Source organism: Littorina saxatilis, linkage group LG12 (genome assembly GCF_037325665.1).
Source record: "Littorina saxatilis isolate snail1 linkage group LG12, US_GU_Lsax_2.0, whole genome shotgun sequence".
Lineage (NCBI taxonomy): Eukaryota > Metazoa > Mollusca > Gastropoda > Littorinimorpha > Littorinidae > Littorina > Littorina saxatilis.
In genome coordinates this window covers 49,708,536-49,729,335 of record NC_090256.1, presented here as the reverse complement: position 1 = coordinate 49,729,335, position 20,800 = coordinate 49,708,536, and the positions used below count along the sequence as shown (strand labels likewise).

The following is a 20,800-nucleotide window of genomic DNA, read 5'->3' as shown; positions in this document are numbered from 1 at the left end:
CCAGCGCGAGCGTTTTTTATTAATGCCTATTGTGTAAAATAGTTACGCTGAACCAATCTCCAGGCACCTGAGAGAATAACAAGCATTGGAATGAACAAACATTGAAATTGAGATGAAAATGAGGATGAAAGTCGCTTATTCATTTCAATGTTGTTTATGTCTCTCACGTGCCAGGAGATTCGTTCCGTATTACTTTCGATTTCTCTATTACACATGCTGTATGCATTATAGAGTGCTTACATTCCTTTGTTTCTCAGATCATATCTGGTGCAATATTCCGCTAATGAACGAAAGTACTCTTCTAAATTCAAGGAAGTTGTTGCAAGGTGGTGAACTTTGCAGACGGCGAGAATCACGGAAATGCGTTGAACCTGAGGGTAACATTTTACATGTGATCAAGAGCAATCATTTTGACTTTCAAGTTTGATTCCTTCCGTAAACTTTATGTCCATGTTCAAGGGACATCACTGCGAAGCGGAATTCTGACGGAATGTTCTTGAATGTTAGCTTCTTTTTATCGTCTTCTTCTTCTCATGTTCTTTTTTTTCTTTGACGCCTTTCCTTTTTTTGTTTCCTGCTTCTGTAGTTCGCTTTTCTTCTTCGGATATTGATATTTGTTTCTTTCTGGTCTGTAAGCAAAAATTCAGTACCGGTACACAGTATAGCCTCTGGTCAGCTTCTTGTAAGATTAAAGAAATGCGGATGATGGAATGAAAATGTTTGATCATTTACAAACTGAACTAGCTAGCTATTACTAATTATAATATTTGATCATGTACAACATGGACTAGTATTTACTCAGTTACTTATACCACCTTCTATATACATACCTGTGCTGAAAGCTAAATAATGGGCTTGAGTTGCTTCGCAGCCGAACGTTAATGGATTCTTATAAGAATAAATGACTTAAAGTAGATGTATCTTGAGATAAATGAAATGAGAGACCAAAGAAACAGTAATATTACTAATACCTAGAAAACTCTTTATATGAGACTCAAATCAGGAAATTACCGCAAGATAAGCTTATGTGTTTCTTGAATGGTAGTGCGCAGATTTAGAGATAATGTTGACAAAAGATTTCCAAACCAAAAGAAGGCCCTGTAAAACTATTATGAACAACACTCGGTCTAGGTAGTGAATTGATTTGCAAGTATATTTTTTTATTTTTTTTACAATACATGTATGTGTAATGGTGCCCTTGCTTTTAGAAGACTGTCATGACCTGCTTAGAGAAGGAACAGGAAACTTGTGATTTAAAATACTGCGTTTTTAACAACAAACAAAATTAAACAGTTTTTATCAATACTCGTTCTCTGCAGATTCCTAGACGTTCAGGGCAATGATGAGTTCCTTTACTCATACAACCCATGCTACCCATTCAATGAAGGAACGTGTGCCCAAGCTGCGGTGAGTCATGAGTTTACCCAATATTCAGTCACTTTTACCCCGTTGACAAATGAACCGTGAGACCGTTTGAGATCAAATTCATAACTTGGAGACGACAAAAGACTGCATTAAAACGTGACTTCACGTGCGCATTCCTTATCATGCGGCTATTTGTAGGACGTCAGCCGGCTTTTTTTTGGTTTTTTTGTGTTTTGTTTTGTTTTGACCTCAGTTGCATGCAGGCTGCTTCAACCTTACTGTTTTGCCTTTTTTTTTGTTTTTTTGTTGTTGTTGCAGGGAGCATCATTCTCAGCCGGCCTTGTTTGTCTGACATAAACTCCTTTCTGACTATCCCCTCCCCTCCAGAGTACTGCTTATCGAACTCATGGAGTCTAATTCGTGATGAAAAATGGTATTTTGACTTGGACATTTGCTTCATCGCAAACATTTTCTTTTCTCATTCAAGGGTCGTAAGCACTCGATAAGACCTCAACACAATTGTAAAACATCAGGTCTTAAAAAGGAGGGAGTCTTAAAATTGGTCTTAATTTACAGAGGTTATGCACAGCAAGTCTTGGGAAACAGGGTCTTGAAAGGAAGGGCCCCTTAAAAGGAGGGTCTTATAAGGGGGGTTCCACTGTCCCTGGACGGATATCTCGTAATGTACAAGACGGTCTGCACGAGCAGGATGTCACCATTAATGTCACGGGATGAGTTCGTAATTTCCATGACTTTGTCCATACTAGTACATTTTTTAAATTGTTTACATTTATTTAATTCTAACTGTATCTGTTATTAATCACTGAAGCTTTTAGGGTTACTCTTAACCTGTCACCGAAAAAAGAGTATAGTTATGCAGTAGTTCGTAGGCGTTCACTGCGCGTATACGTGGTTGTGGTGATGGTGATCGATGTTGATGATGATGATGATGATGATGATGATGATGATGATGATGATGATGATGATGATGATGATGATGATGATGATGATGATGATGATGATGATGATGATGATGATGATGATGATAAAGCAACTACAAATGATTTGTATTTGACGTCAGAACACTTCAAATACAAAATCTTTCTGTGACAGGTTTGTCAAACCACACAAGCGAAAGACCTCTATTACCAAGCAGGGGACGCAACTGGGGCGGAGTTAACAACAGATGATCAAGGGCGACCATCCATTCACTACAGCGCACAAACAGAAATAACAAGGTACTTTGGCATTTGCATGGTGAAGCTATGCTGACTGATGCTACTATACTTTATGTATCCGATAAGCCATTTATGATCTCATGTATCTCATAAGAGAAGAATTTTGATCACCAGCGACGCACCCAAAGGGTTTAAAATCGTGATCGTGATTGGCGTTTTTTGACCTTTCTGTGACCGTGATTGCCGAAATTTCAATTTCTGTGATCGTGATGGGACTTTGCCCGTGATCCGTGATGACAAAAAAATCAAGTCTCGTGATCGTGATCGTCATTTGTTTTCGTGATCGTGATGGGCATTATTTCAAAGCATTTTATTTTCAACGTACATTTTTCACAGCTGTATCACTCTATGATCCTCTATTCGTCAAGGTGTTTGTGATCGTGAAAACAAAAATCAAGGTAACTGTGATCGTGAAAGCTAAAATTTCCCTTCCCGTGATCGTGATGATACCCCCCCCCCCCCCCCCCCTTTGGGGCCCTCAGCGACTAGTCATGAATATTGCTTTCTACGATATAAAAATAAGGCAAAAGCTATACGCACTCCGAGTGTATACAGGATCGTTGAGTCTGTTTGCACTCCGACAATGAGAAGCTCTGTTACAAATCTGTAGCCAATGAAATGCCCCTTGACAAGTCGTTAGCAAATAGCCAATGACGTATGGACTTCCGCTATCTCTTTTTCGGAGTGTTTAGGGTTGGCAAATAATTACATTCACATAGTATATACAACCGTTTCTAGGTCGATACACACTCAAAGTGTTGTTCCCAACTCTGACAATAAACTGCCGTGAAGCATCAGTTTTGTGTGTGTGTTTTTGTTTTTCTGTGTTTGTTCCCAGCGTACTTTGATACCATGAATCGAAAGGGAAGTGTACCTTCGAAAAAATGGCGTCGAATGACGCTCCGAATGTTGATGCGGTTCAGTGTCTGGTCTTTTAAATACACCCCAAAAATGTAATCTACGTTACAGCAAAGGCCGGGTAGCATCAGATTGTTTTCCTTTCTTTGTACTCTTATAATCAACTGCTCTGCGTTCCTTTCACAAACTGGTGTCGAATGGAAAATTCGCTTCGTGACCAGAAGTTAACGCCGGAGTGTATACAAGATTCTAACCCTTGTAACTATACACTCCGAGTGCGTATAGCCAAAATATGTTACTTTTAGTTCGTAAAAGGAAAACAAAAACACATAAGCCAGAACATGGTCAACAGAAGAATTTGAAACGTGTTGCTTCCCAGCCGCAACAGAAAAAAAATGTATCACGTTTTTTTCTGACGTCATATATGGCTTCAAAACAGAGTTGAGGCGGCACTGCGGCGGTGGCAGGTCGTGTACATGATACCTCGTTCGACGGGTTTCGGTCAGCCAGGATTCAATCTTAGTGAAGACTTGATAGTTCCGTGTCGATGTTTACATCGACGGAGTGACTAACTGTTTTGATATTGCTTAACGCGACTTGTTTGTTTTGTTTCTAGAAACTCTTACGTCGCATTGATATGCGACGAGGCAGCTACAGAACCTTCGTTGAAAGCTCTCGGGGATCTCTCTTATGCGGATTATGTGAGTTTCAGTGTGTGTGTGTGGGGTGTGTGCATGCACTAGTGTGCATGCAATCAAACGTGCGTGCATGCGTGCGTGCGTGCGTGTGCGTGCGCGTGTGCATGTGTTGTCGTGTTTGCCTATGCACCTATGTCTTTCTGTCGGTATGCCTTGAATACCTCTTTTTTTACGGCTGCCTTTTTCCCCATTTTAAAAACAAATCACTCAACAAGGTGTCTAAAGACGGTTTCTAGCCAAATTCTTTGGTAAACTGTCCACTTAAACAACCAAGAGACAAGCTCATCGGCGATTTGTGTGGACGACAAAAGTCGGTCAGAAATGAGTGACAAGACGTCTATCTTAATAACACTATACTTGTTTTCCCCCAGCATTTTGAGCTGACCACAGCATGCGCGTGTCCAAATGGCTGTGCGGGAGGAGGGGGAGGTGACGTCACCGTAGAGCTGTCTGTCAGCATTGGGTCGATCATGTGTATCAGGTAAATGACGTCAGAATTACGCGTCCTTCCCCTTTAAAGAGATGTGACTCTCAAATCTGTCCAGTAGGTTTCAACACACTTTGAAAATATCACAGGCCAAAATATTAGCCAACTTGACGTTTTGGTCAATTGGTGTCATTCGTGAATGTCACGTTCCTTCTTATGTTATCCATCAGGTCAACCACCTCTGATATGGCCAGGAATGTACAAGGACTAAGAGCAATCTTCACACACACACACACACACACACACACACAAACACACACACACACACACACACACACAAACACACACACCCCCTCACACACACACACACACACACACACACACACACCTTAGCAAACTGACTGTTCCCATTTAGAGTATAACTTTTTCTGTTATAATTATTGTCGCATTTAGATTTTGCTGTGTGATATTTTCCCCTCTGACAATGTGTATGACATACCATTGTGTTCGGACAGCTTGCTAGCAGTACTGGTGGTGTACCTGATAACAGGGGTCGTGTACAACAAAGCACGACACAAAAGCTCAGGGTCAGAGTTATGTCCGAACCTGGCCTTCTGGACGTCCCTGCCAGGATTGGTCAAGGTACGCGTCAGTGTTTGACGTGGTTGGGTGCTTGGGTGGGGTTACAATGTGTGTGTGTGTGTGTGTGTGTGTGTGTGTGTGTGTGTGTGTGTGTGTGTGTGTGTGTGTATGTGTGTGTGTGTGTATGTGTGTGTGTGTGTGTGTGTGTGTGTGGGAGTGTATGTGCGTGTGTGTGTGTGTGTGTGTGTGCGTGCATGTGCGTGTGTGTGTGTGTGTGTGCGTGCGCGCGTGTGTATGTGCGTGCGCGCGTGCGCGTGTGTGTGTGCGTGCGTGCGTGCGTGCGTGCGTGCGTGCGTTCGTGCGTGCGTGCGTGCGTCTGTGTGTGTGTGTGTGTGTGTGTGTGTGTGAGTGCGTGCGTGTGTCTGTGTTTAAGAGAGAAACAGAGATCGAGAGACAAAGATCGACAGTCAGACAGACAGAAAGAGCAAGGGTTTCAGAGAAATAACGTGTTCTTGAACGCGCGCATGCGCATGTGCACGTATGTGTTTTCCCTTTTTCATGTGCATACTCATTATCACCTGGTTTGTCACATTCTTCCATCTTCTCTCTAAACCTGCTGTTCCTTGAGTTTTCATCTTAGTATAGATTACTGTGTGTTTCAGGATGGTTTTGCGTTCAGCGGATCCAAGCTATGTCGTCGAAAACGAGAAGGATATGAGAAAATCTAGAGTCCACCATAAATGATATTTGCTGATGTCTAAACCATGGTACGTTTGAAAGTGAAAGAGTGAATTAGAGAGAGAGAGAGAGAGAGAGAGAGAGAGAGAGAGAGAGAGAGAGAGAGAGAGAGAGAGAGAGACAAAGAGAGAGAGAGAAGGAGTGTACTTTTGTGCTCGTGCTCGTGTGTGTGTGTGTGTGTGTGTGTGTGTGTGTGTGTGTGTGTGTGTGTGTGTGTGTGTGTGTATGTGTGTGTATGTGTGTGTGTGTCTTTGAGTGCTGGTTTGAGTTCATGCATGCGGTCGACTTTGTTTTACAACGTCGTAATAGAGTATGGACGTACATCTGTAGAAAGAAGTACACACTAACATTGCGTGTGTACGCACGCAAGTACGTAAACACTCACACACACACACACAAAGATATACACACACACACTCACACGCACACACACACACACACACACGCACGCACACACAAACACACACACAGAAAGACACACACAAACACACACGCCTTCACCCCGCCCCAAATTTGACAAACACATGCAATCATCAAAGACAAAAACATAGGACCAAGCTATTTTATTCTGCTCTATTGTTCACACCAGAGCCAGGGTTTACAAACACATTGCACTAATGATGATCTTTCCCACACATCACTCTTCTCCCTGTCTCTCAATGGACACACCACTTCATATCATCAAACATGTTGACATCGACGCCAAAGGCTGTCCTTATTTGAGCCCGCAGTCGAATTCGCGAAGATTTGTTTTTTTACCGAAAATTCATTGCCAAAGCTTCGTGAAGTGGACTCAGCGAAGTCGACACCGTCCAAATAATTGTAGGCTTAAATGCGGAGTGGATAGCCCCCTTTCTTGCCTATTTGTTTCTACTCTATCTACTCCTCCCTTCCTGAGCCCGATACAATAAATTTCTCTGAAAATATGGAAGTTTTAGGTCTAATTTTACTCTAAGGAAAGATTATTTTTAGAAATCGGAGAGCTGCGTGTGATGTTGCCACACATGTACGTGGTCTGATCTTATTTTCGTGAGAAATCTTTTTAAAGCGTGTGTCATGGAAATAATCGGCATTGCATTTGTTGTTCTTGTGGTGATTTGTTAGTGAATATGTTTGTTTGTTTGTTTGTTTGTTTATTGTTTCACATTGCTATTTTTCCGAGACTATCTGACCGATTTCGAAAGTTCTTTCGGTTACGAAGAGGTTGGACCTTGAGGCTTCTGCATAAGTCAACGCGTGATATTGGGTTCGTGTCTTTTTTCTGTTCTTTTTTTAACCTGAAAACTGGTGTTAGAACAAAACTGTGGTCCAACAATTTTGTTCTCTTTGCTTTTAGTTTGCGTCTTTCTGTAACGTTTTCACGCAGGAGAAACTATTACATTATTCTTGTTCGACAAGTTAAAGACACCTTACACACAGTTCTATACCGTCCCTTATATAGCACTGCTATCGTTCACATCCATTCAGTTTAACACCTGATTATAAGTAACAAACACCACGTTTTAAACGCAATTTTCTCGTCTTGGAATTGTATGATCTCGGAATCATCTACGGTTAAATGACACAAGCATTAAACAACAAAATAACGGTTGGCAACAATAACAGTAAATTATAAGCTTATTGATTGGGCAATGCATTTCGAAAGTCGGAAACTATGATGACACATTTCAAAAAGCACACCATTTTTGACAGAAAACATGCTACCCCTCCCCCTACTGTACAGCTGTTCAAAATAGGGCAAGTGTAAATTTATCATAAAATGATATCACAACCCTAACCCATTCTGCCAACTCAACCACCAAACTGGCTATGCCCCTTTTTCAATCATTGCACACTTCCTGTTGACAAAGAAAATTAACCAAAAGTTTCTTTTTTGAAATCAACGCTTCAAAAAAATAGTAATTGCTGACATTCCATGATCAGTATGAACCAAATGAGGATATTAACAAATATCCTCTGCTAAATTCTCACGAAAATACAAAACAACACTTAGCACTCTTCTCGCATTTAATCTGACACTATCATTTCAAGAAACACACATCCTCATTTCACGTGACCTGAAAAGTCAGAATACAATACATGAAGACACTTCTCTAGATTACAGTGGAACCCCCTTTTAAAGGTGGTCGTCTACATTTTTGCTTTTTTTCAATAATCTTATGGTTATAGATTTCGATACAAAATAATGTCAAATGATGAATGAACCATGGGGAAAAACATTATAGAAAAACAAATATATGTAAAAAAAGATTTTATTTTTGGGTAGCGTAACTCACGCTTTCAATAATTTATTTTGTTTTCTGTTTGATGAGAACATGTGCTTTGCCTAAAAATACTGACCAATCAAATTCATGTCACTATGCTTATAGCCACGCCCAAACAAGTGCAGCAACCGTTTGACACTGGAGCGCTGTCCACGCTTTTTTATAAACGCACGAAATGCACGGGATTTGAGAGGAGTTTTGCGCTTGGCATTTTCCAAATAAGGATATTCTACTATGAGTACTACGCTGGAATACTACAATGACTTTTCAAACGGCTACACTGGCTTCGTCTTTCCTGATCGAAAGGGGGCGTAGTGTTGATATTAATAGATAATAGACTCTGCATTTTAATGGTCAAATGGCGATTTCGGTATAAAAATGTAGACAAGGACCTTTAAGGCCGCCAAGGGTATAAGAAAATCAGGTCTTAATAAGGAAGAGAGTTTCAAGATGGAGGAACATTTACAGACGTTACTTACACAAACAATCTAAAAAGCAAGGTCTTTTACATGGTTTGGGATAGGTCTTAAACCATGAAGTCTTACATGGGGATTCCAGTTTGCTAAAACGCTTTTCAATGAACACAAAATAAACCAATTAATGTTCATTCGTCCACAGTTCTCATGACGTCAAGTTTGGACTGAACATGAAGTCGTTTCAACTCTCTGAAGAAGAGCATTCTTATCGTGGGCTTTAAAACATGTAAAGACAATATCAAAACTGAGACACACGCATGGGATAAAGACTGATCAGTTTGGCTAATATTATTTACAGTGCACATTCACACCAAGATCACAGTTTCAAATGTAGTTGTACATTGTTCACAGTAGCAAGTCGAATTATTCTTAACATGATAAATAGTATGATAAATAAACACAGCGGTTGTCATCTGATTGTGAGCTTCTTGCTCTCAGACGAGCTGGCAATATTCCACATGAATGTAACAATAACAATAACAACACCATGAAGGAAAAAAAACGAAATATCATTATATTCAAGCCAATTCGTTCGCTCTCGTCATTGTCATGCGTGGTGTTTGGGTTTCTACCGTATTGAGCATCGTATATTTACTATCCCATCGTTTACCGCAATGAGATCTAAGTGAATGTGTGCGTGTGTGTGTGTGTGTGTTGTGTGTGTGTGTGTGTGTGTGTGTGTGTGTGTGCGCGCGCGCGCGTGTCTGCGTGCGTGCTTACAGCCTTTACGTAAAACATTGTTCGTAACTTGTTGCCGTGTCAGACATCGCTTTCGATAACAGAACGTTTGAGCGACTGCCAAAGAAGGAAAATGACAAATATTTTAAGTTAACCTTGTGTTTACTTCAACTGCGGTTGTTCCCCGTGACTTTGACTTGGAAGGGAAATAACTCTTCTATATGTTTTTTTGTCGGAATAAGGAACGTGTATCTCCCTTGAATTGTGTCAAGTTCCTTTAGTGGGTATACGACATGTTCTGCTGTGTCGTATCGACTTTTATCCTACGTACGTGTGACATACCACTCATGTCATAACAATATCGTTCACTCCACAGTGCATGTGAAGAGGTCGTATGTGGCAGGGACCCGATTTTTCACTGCCCGTGATGCCGAGTCACCGAGACAAACGTCATTCTTGGAACACTTTGAAGAATTTTAAGAACGTACACGTCACGATTTGCTTTCTAGAGTGACGTTACTTTGCTTTGACGTCAAAGATCACACGATGCTTTCGGAGAGATCTAGGTTCCATTTTAAGCATCTTCAATTTGGGCGCTTCGACTGAGGGACGTTTGGAGCAATAGACGCGCAAGTATGTAGGATAAACAGAATACTACATGACTTCCTGTTTGATACCAGTTTTACACTCGTTGTGTTTTCAAATATTGAAAAGTTCGCTTTCGCTCGCAGTTCAATATTTAAAAACACAACTTGTGTCAAACTGGTATCAAATAGGAAGCCATGTAATATTCTCTATGTATCCATCCTTCTAACATGTCCTTCGCCCTGGTTCTTTTGACTCTAAATTAAAAACCCATAATCATTAAAAAAAATATTAAAAAATTAAAAAATAGACAAATAAGAAAAAAAGGGTCAAAGATGTATACTTGTCTATCATTAATTATTCCAGCATGTATAAGTTATGTACGAACAATGACTATATATTCAAACAGAACACATAAAGCGTCATGAATATAGATGGGTTAACCTAGCTAAGAACATATTTACCTACAGTTGTCACCATGATTATTCTGTATGCACACTGCGTTTTATTTACAACATTTATTATTGCTTTTGTTTACACGATAGCATATATCCAACACAATGCGACCAATCACATAATTTGTACCAAGAAACACAGAATTAATTGACCAATCATCGGTTCTGTTTGAGAACACAATGCGGCCAATCACATACTTTGTACAAAGAAACAAAGAATGTATTGGCCAATCATCGGTTCTGTTAGACAACACAATGCGACCAATCACATAATTTGTACAAAGAAACACACAATTCATTGGCCAATCATCTGGTCGTTTAGGGAACAAAATGCGACCAATCACACAATGTGTACACAGACACACAGAGTTTATTGGCTAATCATCGGTTATGTTGGGGAACACAATGCGACCAATCACATTATTTGCACAAAGACACACACAATTCAGTGGCCAATCATCTGGTCGTTTCGAAAACAAAATGCAACCAATCATCCAGAGTTAATTGGCTAATCATCGGTTCTGTTGGGGAACACGATGCGACCAATCACAGGAATGGTAGAAAAGAATACAGACTACATTGGCCAATGGTCTGGTCTTTAGGGAACACAATGCGACCAATCACAGAAATTGTATAAAGAAACGCAGACTTCATTAACCAATCGTATGTTCTGTTGGGGAACACGATGCAACCAATCACAGGAGTGGTAGAACAAACATAGCCTACATCAGCCAATCAGCTGTTCTGTTAAGCGATGAATTTTCGCACCGAGTTAAATAAACCAGTAGAATAACACAACCACACAGTTGCACCCCCTTCGTCTTATTTCTCAACATAAAATATTGCACACGCTCTTAAATCTTTCATCTTCACTACCCAAGAAAACAAAGATCATCATAGAAGCTTCAGCAGACACTGTCTTATGAGCGTCAAGCTAACATTTTAAACTGTGCTATATATCACACAGACACCTCAGGCAGAATAAACACATTCACTCGCTTCACACACATAATTTTCAACTGTATCGGATATCTTTCAAAGTGTTTAAAGATATAGTCTCCGCCAGTAAAAGGCCTTCAGATCGCCCTAAAAGCTTTACCATAAGATTCTGCGTGACGAATAATGTTACCACACAGAAGGACAAACTTAACTTTGCAGAATTAAAAGTTTGGGAAGTTGAATCAATTGTCGTAATATCAAAGGAAAATGCACTCTTGTGATGTGTTCCGTGGGTGATGTCCCTTGATTCGAGACAACATGGCGACTATCAGGGAACGTTTTGACGAATTGGAGACTGACCAGGTAAGTGTCGGATTTGTAGACCACAGGAAATGTTGTTTATAATCAAATAGGGCTTTCAATACAACAGTCAGTATTAGTGTAAAGGTTGATCCCAGCAGGACTGCAAAGAAATCTGTAAGGCGAGTCATTTCGAACCATTTGGTTGGTATGATGAGATGGATACCAGTAATGGCAGTATGGCAGTACGTTCGTCAAACGGTAGATTCGTCACCGGTCCCCGGTAACTTCGCCACAGTAGTCCGAGCGCGGCTGTTATGTAATGGTAATACAACCTTCCACCTCTCTCTCTTTCTCTCTCCCCCTCCCCCTCTCTCTATCCTTTCACAGAGCATATGTGATGTTGTGCGTATTTATTTTGTATCACTTTTTTCTTTGAGTAGGTGAAGTACACAATATAAAATGGCATTTTCATTCTCTCTCTCTCTAAGAATTGTCATTGTCATTGTCTCTCTCTCTCTCTTAAAAATGTGAATCTTGAATCTCTCCCACAAATCAAACATCTGAAAGCATAAGCTCTAAGCATAAACACCCGCCCACCCTGCCGGTAACTTCGTCACCCGTGACGAATCTACCGTGTGACGAACTTACTGGTAGCCGATGAGATCACTTGTTTTCAGCTACTGGAGGCAGTAGAACGAGGACGTCAGCCGGCTTTGCATATGGTTTATCCCACACAAACTTAATACTGACTTTTCCCCTCCCCTCCAAAGTGCTGCTGATCGAACTTTGGATCATTGTAACGCTTGAAATTCGTGGAGAAACATCCAATCTGAAGTTAATTTTGGCTGACGTCTTTCCGATACGGCGATAGCTCAATCAGTGAATGTGTGTAGATCATGGATTGGAAAATCAAGGACTTGCCTTCTGAAATAATTATAAGACTCTGCATTTGCACTGTTACTCTTTTGATAATATATATATAGATGCATTTTTTTTTTAGCTACAATTCATACCACTGGAATAAACACAACAGTAAACTAAAAGTAAAAGTGTGCTTTGCTTGCAAGAGTGAGTAGAACAGAAAATACTAATTATCACACCCATTTTAAAAGCAAAAATTCTACTCGCACTAGTAAAGCTTATGAGAGCTGAATTTTATTTGTTCAATGGGCAGTCGATAGAGAATGAATCATGCTCTTCAAAGTCAAGTGAGCTTTTCTTGATGATAATAGGTTTGATACAGATACTGTAAATTGAGTAAGGATGAAGTATGAGAACTGTAAACTCTTCTCGTTCCGTCTAGGCTATGGAAGTTTCGCTTCCAGCAGAACATGCTGTCCTTACTAGTGCTAGAGGGCGGCAGGAGAGGAAGAGGTGCGGACAGAAAGTGATCTGCTGAGGAACCAATTTGAAGGTAAATCAGGATTAGTTTTAGTCCTTTTCCTAGTACTTTCCATGCACGGGTTCACACACGCATGTATACACAGAATCATGAATGACAATAGCACTTGCACAAATAGTTATATAAGAAATAATAGGGTGAACTTTGATGACAATAACAGAAGATATTATTTTCTTGGGTGAAGAGTATAATGGGGATTTCACAGTTATAATTATGGCAAGGATAGAAGTGTGCTGTGCATCTGTCTGTCAAAAGGGCCCACCAACATTTTGTTTCCTCTGAAGAGCAATATACCACAGTTGTGTGATATATAATTTTACGTGCAAGAATGCCTTTTGTAAAAAAATTCCTGATAACATGGTGAGACACACAGAAATGCAATAGACAACACCCTTGTGACATCATTGTTTATTTTGCTGTCATTAAAATGATCCATTCATTGTTATTATACATTCATCAGAATACTTTCCTATAATTTACATGGAATGTATCCTGTGAGGAAATACACAAGTACAGGTTGTAACAAAACTCTCTCCTCTGAATTGTTTAAGGTTTCAAGGGAAAATGTGCTAGATGTAATATGAGAACATTAGATGAGGTAAAATTTACAAACAATAAAAAAAAAGCAAGTGTGAAAAATCACACGTTGTCAATATAAACAAGAAGGGCAAAGCCCATACGACTCACATGCTTGACCTTGACCTTTACAGCAATGACATCATACACTAAGAACTGCTTTACACATTTTTCCTACCAAAATACATGTGACCTTGACCCAAGGTCAAGGTCATCCAAGGTCATGCAACACAAAGCTGTTAATTCAAGACATAGGAAGTACAATGGTGCTTATTGGCTCTTTCTACCATGAGATATGGTCACTTTTAGTGGTTCACTACCTTATTTTGGTCACATTTCATAAGGGTCAAAGTGACCTTGACCTTATGTGACCAAATGTGTCTCATGATGAAAGCATAACATGTGCCCCACATAATTTTTAAGTTTGAAAGTTATCTTCCATAGTTCAGGGTCAAGGTCACTTCAAAATATGTATACAATCCAACTTTGAAGAGCTCCTGTGACCTTGACCTTGAAGCAAGGTAAACCAAACTGGTATCAAAAGATGGGGCTTACTTTGCCCTATATATCATTTATAGGTGAGGTATTGAATCTCAAAAACTTCAGAGAAAATGGGAAAAATGTGAAAAATAGCTGTTTTTTAGGCAACATTTATGGCCCCTGCGACCTTGACCTTGAAGCAAGGTCAAGATGCTATGTATGTTTTTTGGGGTCTTGTCATCATACACCATCTTGCCAAATTTGGTACTGATAGACTGAATAGTGTCCAAGAAATATCCAACGTTAAAGTTTTCCGGACGGACGGACGGACGACTCAGGTGAGTACATAGACTCACTTTTGCTTCGCATGTGAGTCAAAAATGAATGTGCTTTACAAAACTGTACTTTCTTTTCTTTTGAAATAGTCACTTTAAAATTTAAAAAACACACCATTGTTCATAAGAAATACTTTGCAAGTTTTGCTCATCGTTCAGGTTAGTGGTGTGTTATGACTCGTTTATGCCTGGTTCAAGCAGGCATAGTTGTAAAAATGGGTATTGACTGATTTAAAAGTGAAATAACAATCTTTCCACTTCCAGAAACTTATCCAGGAACCAGGCCAGGAGAAACTCCAAGCCCTAGCCTCTAAATGGTGAAGCTGAATGCTGGCCTTATGACAGTAAGTACCTAATCCTTGTGTGAGATTTGCTCTAAATCCTCTGCAAGTGCAAGCAGACAGTTGCCACAATAAAAATATTTTTAAAAAAACTCTGAAATAATTCTGTCTGAGAATAGGGTTAAAATAACAGTTTATAAACATAAATCAGAGAAAGTAACCTTACAAATAAGGGGGCATAAAAAAGAGGGTTTCTGTACAGTACATGGGTACACTGGGCACGAGCTATGAACAGGAAAGGTGTGCCAGAATTCAAATGTCTTGGAGAAATGTGTACAAATGAGGCAAAACTCGCCTCTGACAAAATGGATATGATGCAAAACAACATGTTTAAATAATCAAGTATTAGAAGATTATTTCAAGGAGAGGGTGACATATAGTATATATGTGTCTCAAGAGACAATCATGTGCAATTCATTCCAAGAAGCTAAAGATATGTTACAGGTGCCTCTACACAAATATTCACAATGTCCCAGGACAGTCTTGTTTTACTAACCAGTGTCATCACTCATGTACATTTCTTCTTCTGTGTTCGATATAATCTATATTAAATTGCTTTCTGTTTTATATACCTGCCTCAACTCTGTTCTATCATACTGGAAAGCCTGTACCGTCACAGGTGTATATCCCCCCCCTCCCCACACACACACACCAAGACATGCTCTATTACATAAATTACAATTTCTTCTTTCTCATTATTTTCTCCAATTTTCTTAAATTTGGTGCATATCTTTTTTAACAATTTTAATGTTTAAATCTGAATCAAGTTTTGTCACTGAAAGATGATTTTCTGTTTACACTCCAGGATTTCGATGCACTGGTGGTTGGTGCTGGATGAGAGTTTCCTTTCACTTGCTTGGGCCCAGAGAAGCGACGCCCTCGTCCTGGAAGAAGCAGAAGAGGGAGACATCAATAAAACACAACACTATGCTGCTTACAGACAATTTATTTTGTGCAAATATGGTTATTTGGGAGAACGAGTCCAAATAGCCAGATACAGTTAATGTGTGTAGGCCATAAGGAAAAAATGTACCGATCCAGCTGGCCAGTACACAGGCTATATATGCTGGTCGCCTGTGCTAAGTACAGAGTTGTGTCAAAAGTCATGCATGTTGAAAAGGTGAATTTAGAGCGTAGGTTTAGATCACCCCAAAGAAAAATCACATAAACCAGTCTGGGTGGCCGGGTGGTAACGCACTTGCGCTCGGAAGCGAGAGGTTGCGAGTTCGACCCTGGGTCAGGGCGTTAGCAATTTTCTCCCCCCTTTCCTAACCTAGGCAGGGATGTCGTTAGGCGTCAGGCATTGACCGATTGAAAGGCTCAAATGTCCGATTCACATAGCAGCATGGCGGTCTGATGTCCTATCGTTTTGAACTGAGCCCTGTCATTCTCCGATAAGAACACCATTCCTTCGGACAGCGTGATATTCGATATTATGCATTCAAGATACACATTGTCCAAAATTGACCGAGCACTCTCGCCTACAGGTGCACCGAAGTCGTGTAGTGCTGATCTTGCGTTTTTGGGAATTCCAAACCGTTTGCGATATGAGCCGTTTGGGTACAACCGTCTGCAGCACACTAAAGTTTAGGAGTACGGGAGACAACTCCAACTGACTATAAGTCTTGCGTCTGCTTTTGGTTTCAGTTTAAGAAATTTTGACGAAGCGCATTGAATTATGCCACCGAATTAAAACTAATAGGCCTGCCAAAGATCAACAAAAGCTGAAGACCTTTGGCTTTTCAACGGCATCCTGTGCAACGTTTCGGTCAAAAACAGGTGAAAACGCGACGAGCGTCACAAGAATGACAGTGCCAATGACAGTGTCGCATTGGAAACTGACACAGCCACGGAAAGAGACGTTTTGTATTTTGGGACTGCTGCCGGAAGGAGACCGTAATATATGGTTTCATCACTGTCAACTGGTTACAGAAAAAATCGTCTGCTCCAGTGAGCGGCGAAACCAAACGGTTGATTATCACGTGACACTTTTGTCATATTTAGAGTTGTTTGCACAGTAAATACAGCCGCGAAAAATAGCTCGCTTGAAACTGTCTTACATATCAATTCCTTTGTAATTTATAAATTACCAAAAAAAACATGAAAAATCATTATCGACGATCTCGAATCTGCTTATTGTTCACAGAACCCACTGTATATTTACCACTGGGTTACATTTTCATTCCTATTTGCTGATGTGTAAAACTTTTTTTTGTACTGTGCACACTATTTACTCGAGTCAGTAGTTGCGGGTAAAATCTGATCCCTGTTTTGAATTTTGTGGAATCATTTTGCGACATATCGATAAAGTCACGAGACAAAGAACATCAACAAAGACCATATGGGCAATCATGTACATTTTTGCGGGGTGTAACGGAGATCGACTTTGTCTTTATAAGAATAGCAATCACATCATCTTAAACTGTACACATGGTGACAACTGCAACGCATGTGGCACACAGCATGACAAACAAAAAAGAGCCCCTGCAATGAATACTCCATGCTTAGTCCTATTTATCAGTTTTGGTGGCGCTGATTCGGCAAATGAAATGTTTTAATTATGTTGTGCTGGCTTGCAGCCCAAGAGAGATATTAAACAAAAGCAAATGTATTTCTTCAGGCCTAACCATCATAATGCCATATATGCATGGTGATCTGTAAACTTTTGTTCTCTGTGCACAATGCATGTGTAAACATTTTGTTGTTCGCAGAACGCAGAACCAATTTCACATTTTAACCCTGAGGCTGGTTGTCGCGACATATGTCGCGCTACTTTAGGTATACTGTCACCTGGTTGTCACGACACATGTTACGCTACTGGCTGAGTCTGTTTGGTCGGTTCCGATTACCTCCCATGTAGGCGAAAACCTATAATATTATGACCGTTTTTTGTTATTTTTCTCTCTGTTAATTCACCAGTGGCTATGTAACATGTGTTACAGAATTGCACCAGTGTAAGAGTTAACATTTTATTTTTCACTCACATGTTTGCTGAAGTGTACAAATTTTGTTCCATTTAGTGCTGTTTTTTTCCCGTCTCAAGACATATATGGTGATGTGTTCAACTATTGTTCTCTGGGCACATTTTTTTGCACATTTATGTCCCTCACTTATGTCAATGTAGCCGCTAATTTGTTTAAGTCCAGTCAATCGTACAAACGTTTCATTGTGGGTGACTCGAGCTGTCGGGGTACTGCGACGAGATATCTTTCCCAATTATATGATTGGTGTTATATATTCTTTTACACATTTTAACTAGCATTCATCATCTTGGTTGAACTTGAAGCGTGACAAAATGATTTTGTCACATTGATTGAATTTTCAGACTGTCCACATTGACTGAAATCTAAGAAAAGGGCACAATTTAACGCTGTTTTATTCTTTCCCAATTATATGATTTGTTATTGTTCACAGAACCCACTGTATATTTACCACTGGGTTACTTTTTCATTCCTATTTGCTAATGTGTCAAACTTTTTTTTGTACTGTGCACACTATTTGCTCATTTAATGCTGTGTATATGTGTTTGTTTCACTCCCATGTGTCATATTTTCTGAGATTTCGGTCAATGTAGCCACTTTTTTTGTTTGGCCGCATTTAGCCTTTCCTTCGTAACTGTCTGTCTTCACCAAGCTGTAGATTCTTGCATTACTAATGGCGAGCAGCTATGCAAGAAAACAAAGAAAGTGTATTCAAGCGCCGAGCCGGGTAAAAAGAAAATATCACTACATTGACCGAAATTTCAGAAAGCGTCACATGTTTACTGCTGTGTAAATGGTTTGCAGTTCATTGCACATTGAACGCTCTTTTTCTTAGGTTTGATGTTTTATCACATTTTGTTTTTTCTGTGCGTGCTAGCGCTTTTTTGGGGTAACTTTGTCGCAATTACTTCTAAATTTAATATGTTACTGTTGTCACTGCACAAGTCATGGCCAATCCACCACTGTGCCCTTTTTTATCTCTTCCAATAAATGTATGGCATTTTGTTCTGTAGGCGCTTGCCATTGCACATTGAACACGTTTTTGTTGTTGCTTATTCATAATTAACTCTGTAATTAATGAAGAAGAAAAAATCCCGTGCGGAGCATGGGTATTACTAGTAAATTATAATACATTACATAATGCTCTAAATATGTAAAAATATCGGTTTCCTTGCCAGACAAGGAAACTCAAGGCATCCTGTCAGGGAGAGAATGAGCTGAACTCATTTTGACCTGAGTTCAGGATGATGGTAGAGAGCATAGCAAATTTGAACAAACAGTCCCTGCTTTTGAATTTTTGAAGAAGCACAGGAAAAATGTTTTTTCTTTGTATTTATCTAGACTTTCTACATTTAAAGTTTTTCTTCACATTTTTTTAACAGTTTCCACAATTTGACTGAACTGATGTTTATTTTAACTTTAATTTGAACTATCATTTATTCGAGTCTAAAAAGTCTGAAAGAGTTACAATGTGTCCTTTTTGCTGATCAAAAACTGTTATTATATGTACCTGAAATTTCAGTAGTTGGGGATGTTTCTCAGGAAGTATTTGCTCATCTTGTAGAGCCTTCAAAGCAGGTCTCCATGACTGCATACCCTAGGTCCCTGGTCATACGACAGCAGCCAAGAGTGCTCATTGACAACATGGTGCAGCTGTGGAAGTAATACAACAATGGCTCTGGGTTATTGAGATCTCTCAAACAGTGAAATGAATCCAGACACTAGTTTCATGTTTTTCCCCCTTGAACTGTTCAGAGAGAATGTGTGGCTGTGGTCTTGAGATTTACATCAAATAAAATTGAACAATGCTCTTGTCAATTGAGTATATTTGTGTGCATTTGTTGTTTCATTTATTAATAATAATAATTGTCTTGTCCTCTAACTGTAACCATTTGTTTCTCCGCAAAAACGCAATAATAAAGAAAGAGACAAGTTATTTTCAAACCAATGGCAGCTTATGCAATCCCGGCCGATTTGCTTATACAAATAAATATTATATACACATGATCTTGATAGAAAACTAAACAAATTAAAAATATGACCACTCACCTGCACTCATTCTACGGCATGTATTTCTTTGAAACTAATTACATAGTCTAAATAACAAATGAAAACACAGGCAGGCACACACACACAGGCACACACACACTCTGACACACACACACAATAAAACATCATTCACTCTTCCATTTCATTTGGTTCAGAGACAGCAATGTGCAAATTATAGATTTATTGACTTACACCGACTCCTCTACAGATGAAATTAAGAAACATCTGACTCCTGCATCACTGGTTGTCGTTCGCCAGTTGCCTTGATAGATGTGGAAGATTGCTGTTCTTGTGTCTTCGCATAGTAACTGGTAAATGAAAAAAAAGGTATGTGTGACCGTGAGTTTTTGAATATATGCATCTGTGCACATACACATTACATAACATACCATACGCTATGTAAAGATGTAATTTTCTCCACATGATTTACACAAAGAAACCATGAAGAGCGTATGACTACATTTTAGGCCCCCTGCTATTTTATTTAATAATAGTTGGGAGGTACAGAACTCCTTCAGTCAAAGCATGGAGCGCCTCCTGCCAACTTCTCAAAAGATTGTAACACCTTCCTGGCTGAATAATTTGACAAATGTATACAAGTATTGAAGTAGGGAGTAATATATTCCTTTTTATATGCAGCTTACCTCACTGGAAGAATATTGAAAAATAAGTACAGGAATGTGATCTATGAGTATGAAATCTGAGAAAATCAGTTCATGAACAGGAGGGAGTCTTTAAATGGGAGTAAATTAACGAGGTTATGAAAACAAATTCTGAGTAAACAATGTCTTAAAATGGAAGGTCAAAGGAGTCTGAAAGTGGGGGGTCTTATAAAAGTGGGATCCACTGTATAAACACAAATGAATGATAAATATACAAAGGAACAATCACACCAACACACACCCATCCCCCTAAAAATAAAGCTTATTGTTGCGTACATTCTCCTGTTACTTCTCGAAGTTCTCCTCTTGTTATTTTTTGTTCTAATTTTCTAAAAGAGAACATGATGAATGTATTGAAAATCTGTCTG

At 39.5% G+C, this 20,800-nt stretch overlaps 2 protein-coding genes and 1 long non-coding RNA gene across 3 annotated transcripts in view; all 3 read left to right on the top strand.

The window, feature by feature from the left end:
* LOC138983326 (uncharacterized) overlaps window positions 1–5,930 on the top strand; it is a 7,865-nt gene extending 1,935 nt beyond the window's left edge. The window contains exons 2-7 of the mRNA XM_070356733.1: window positions 1,320–1,407; window positions 2,479–2,603; window positions 4,078–4,162; window positions 4,531–4,640; window positions 5,102–5,228; window positions 5,831–5,930. Of these exons, the coding sequence (XP_070212834.1) occupies window positions 1,320–1,407; window positions 2,479–2,603; window positions 4,078–4,162; window positions 4,531–4,640; window positions 5,102–5,228; window positions 5,831–5,896 (601 nt within the window). The 3' untranslated portion in view covers window positions 5,897–5,930. The remainder of the gene's footprint in view (window positions 1–1,319; window positions 1,408–2,478; window positions 2,604–4,077; window positions 4,163–4,530; window positions 4,641–5,101; window positions 5,229–5,830) is intronic.
* Window positions 1–20,800, top strand: part of LOC138982156 (uncharacterized) — a 383,732-nt gene that overhangs the window by 162,787 nt on the left and 200,145 nt on the right. The window lies entirely within an intron of this gene.
* On the top strand, window positions 11,387–19,539 carry LOC138982142 (uncharacterized). The gene is made up of 4 exons (XR_011460794.1): window positions 11,387–11,666; window positions 12,910–13,020; window positions 14,664–14,743; window positions 15,546–19,539. It is a non-coding gene; the product is annotated as an uncharacterized lncRNA (long non-coding RNA).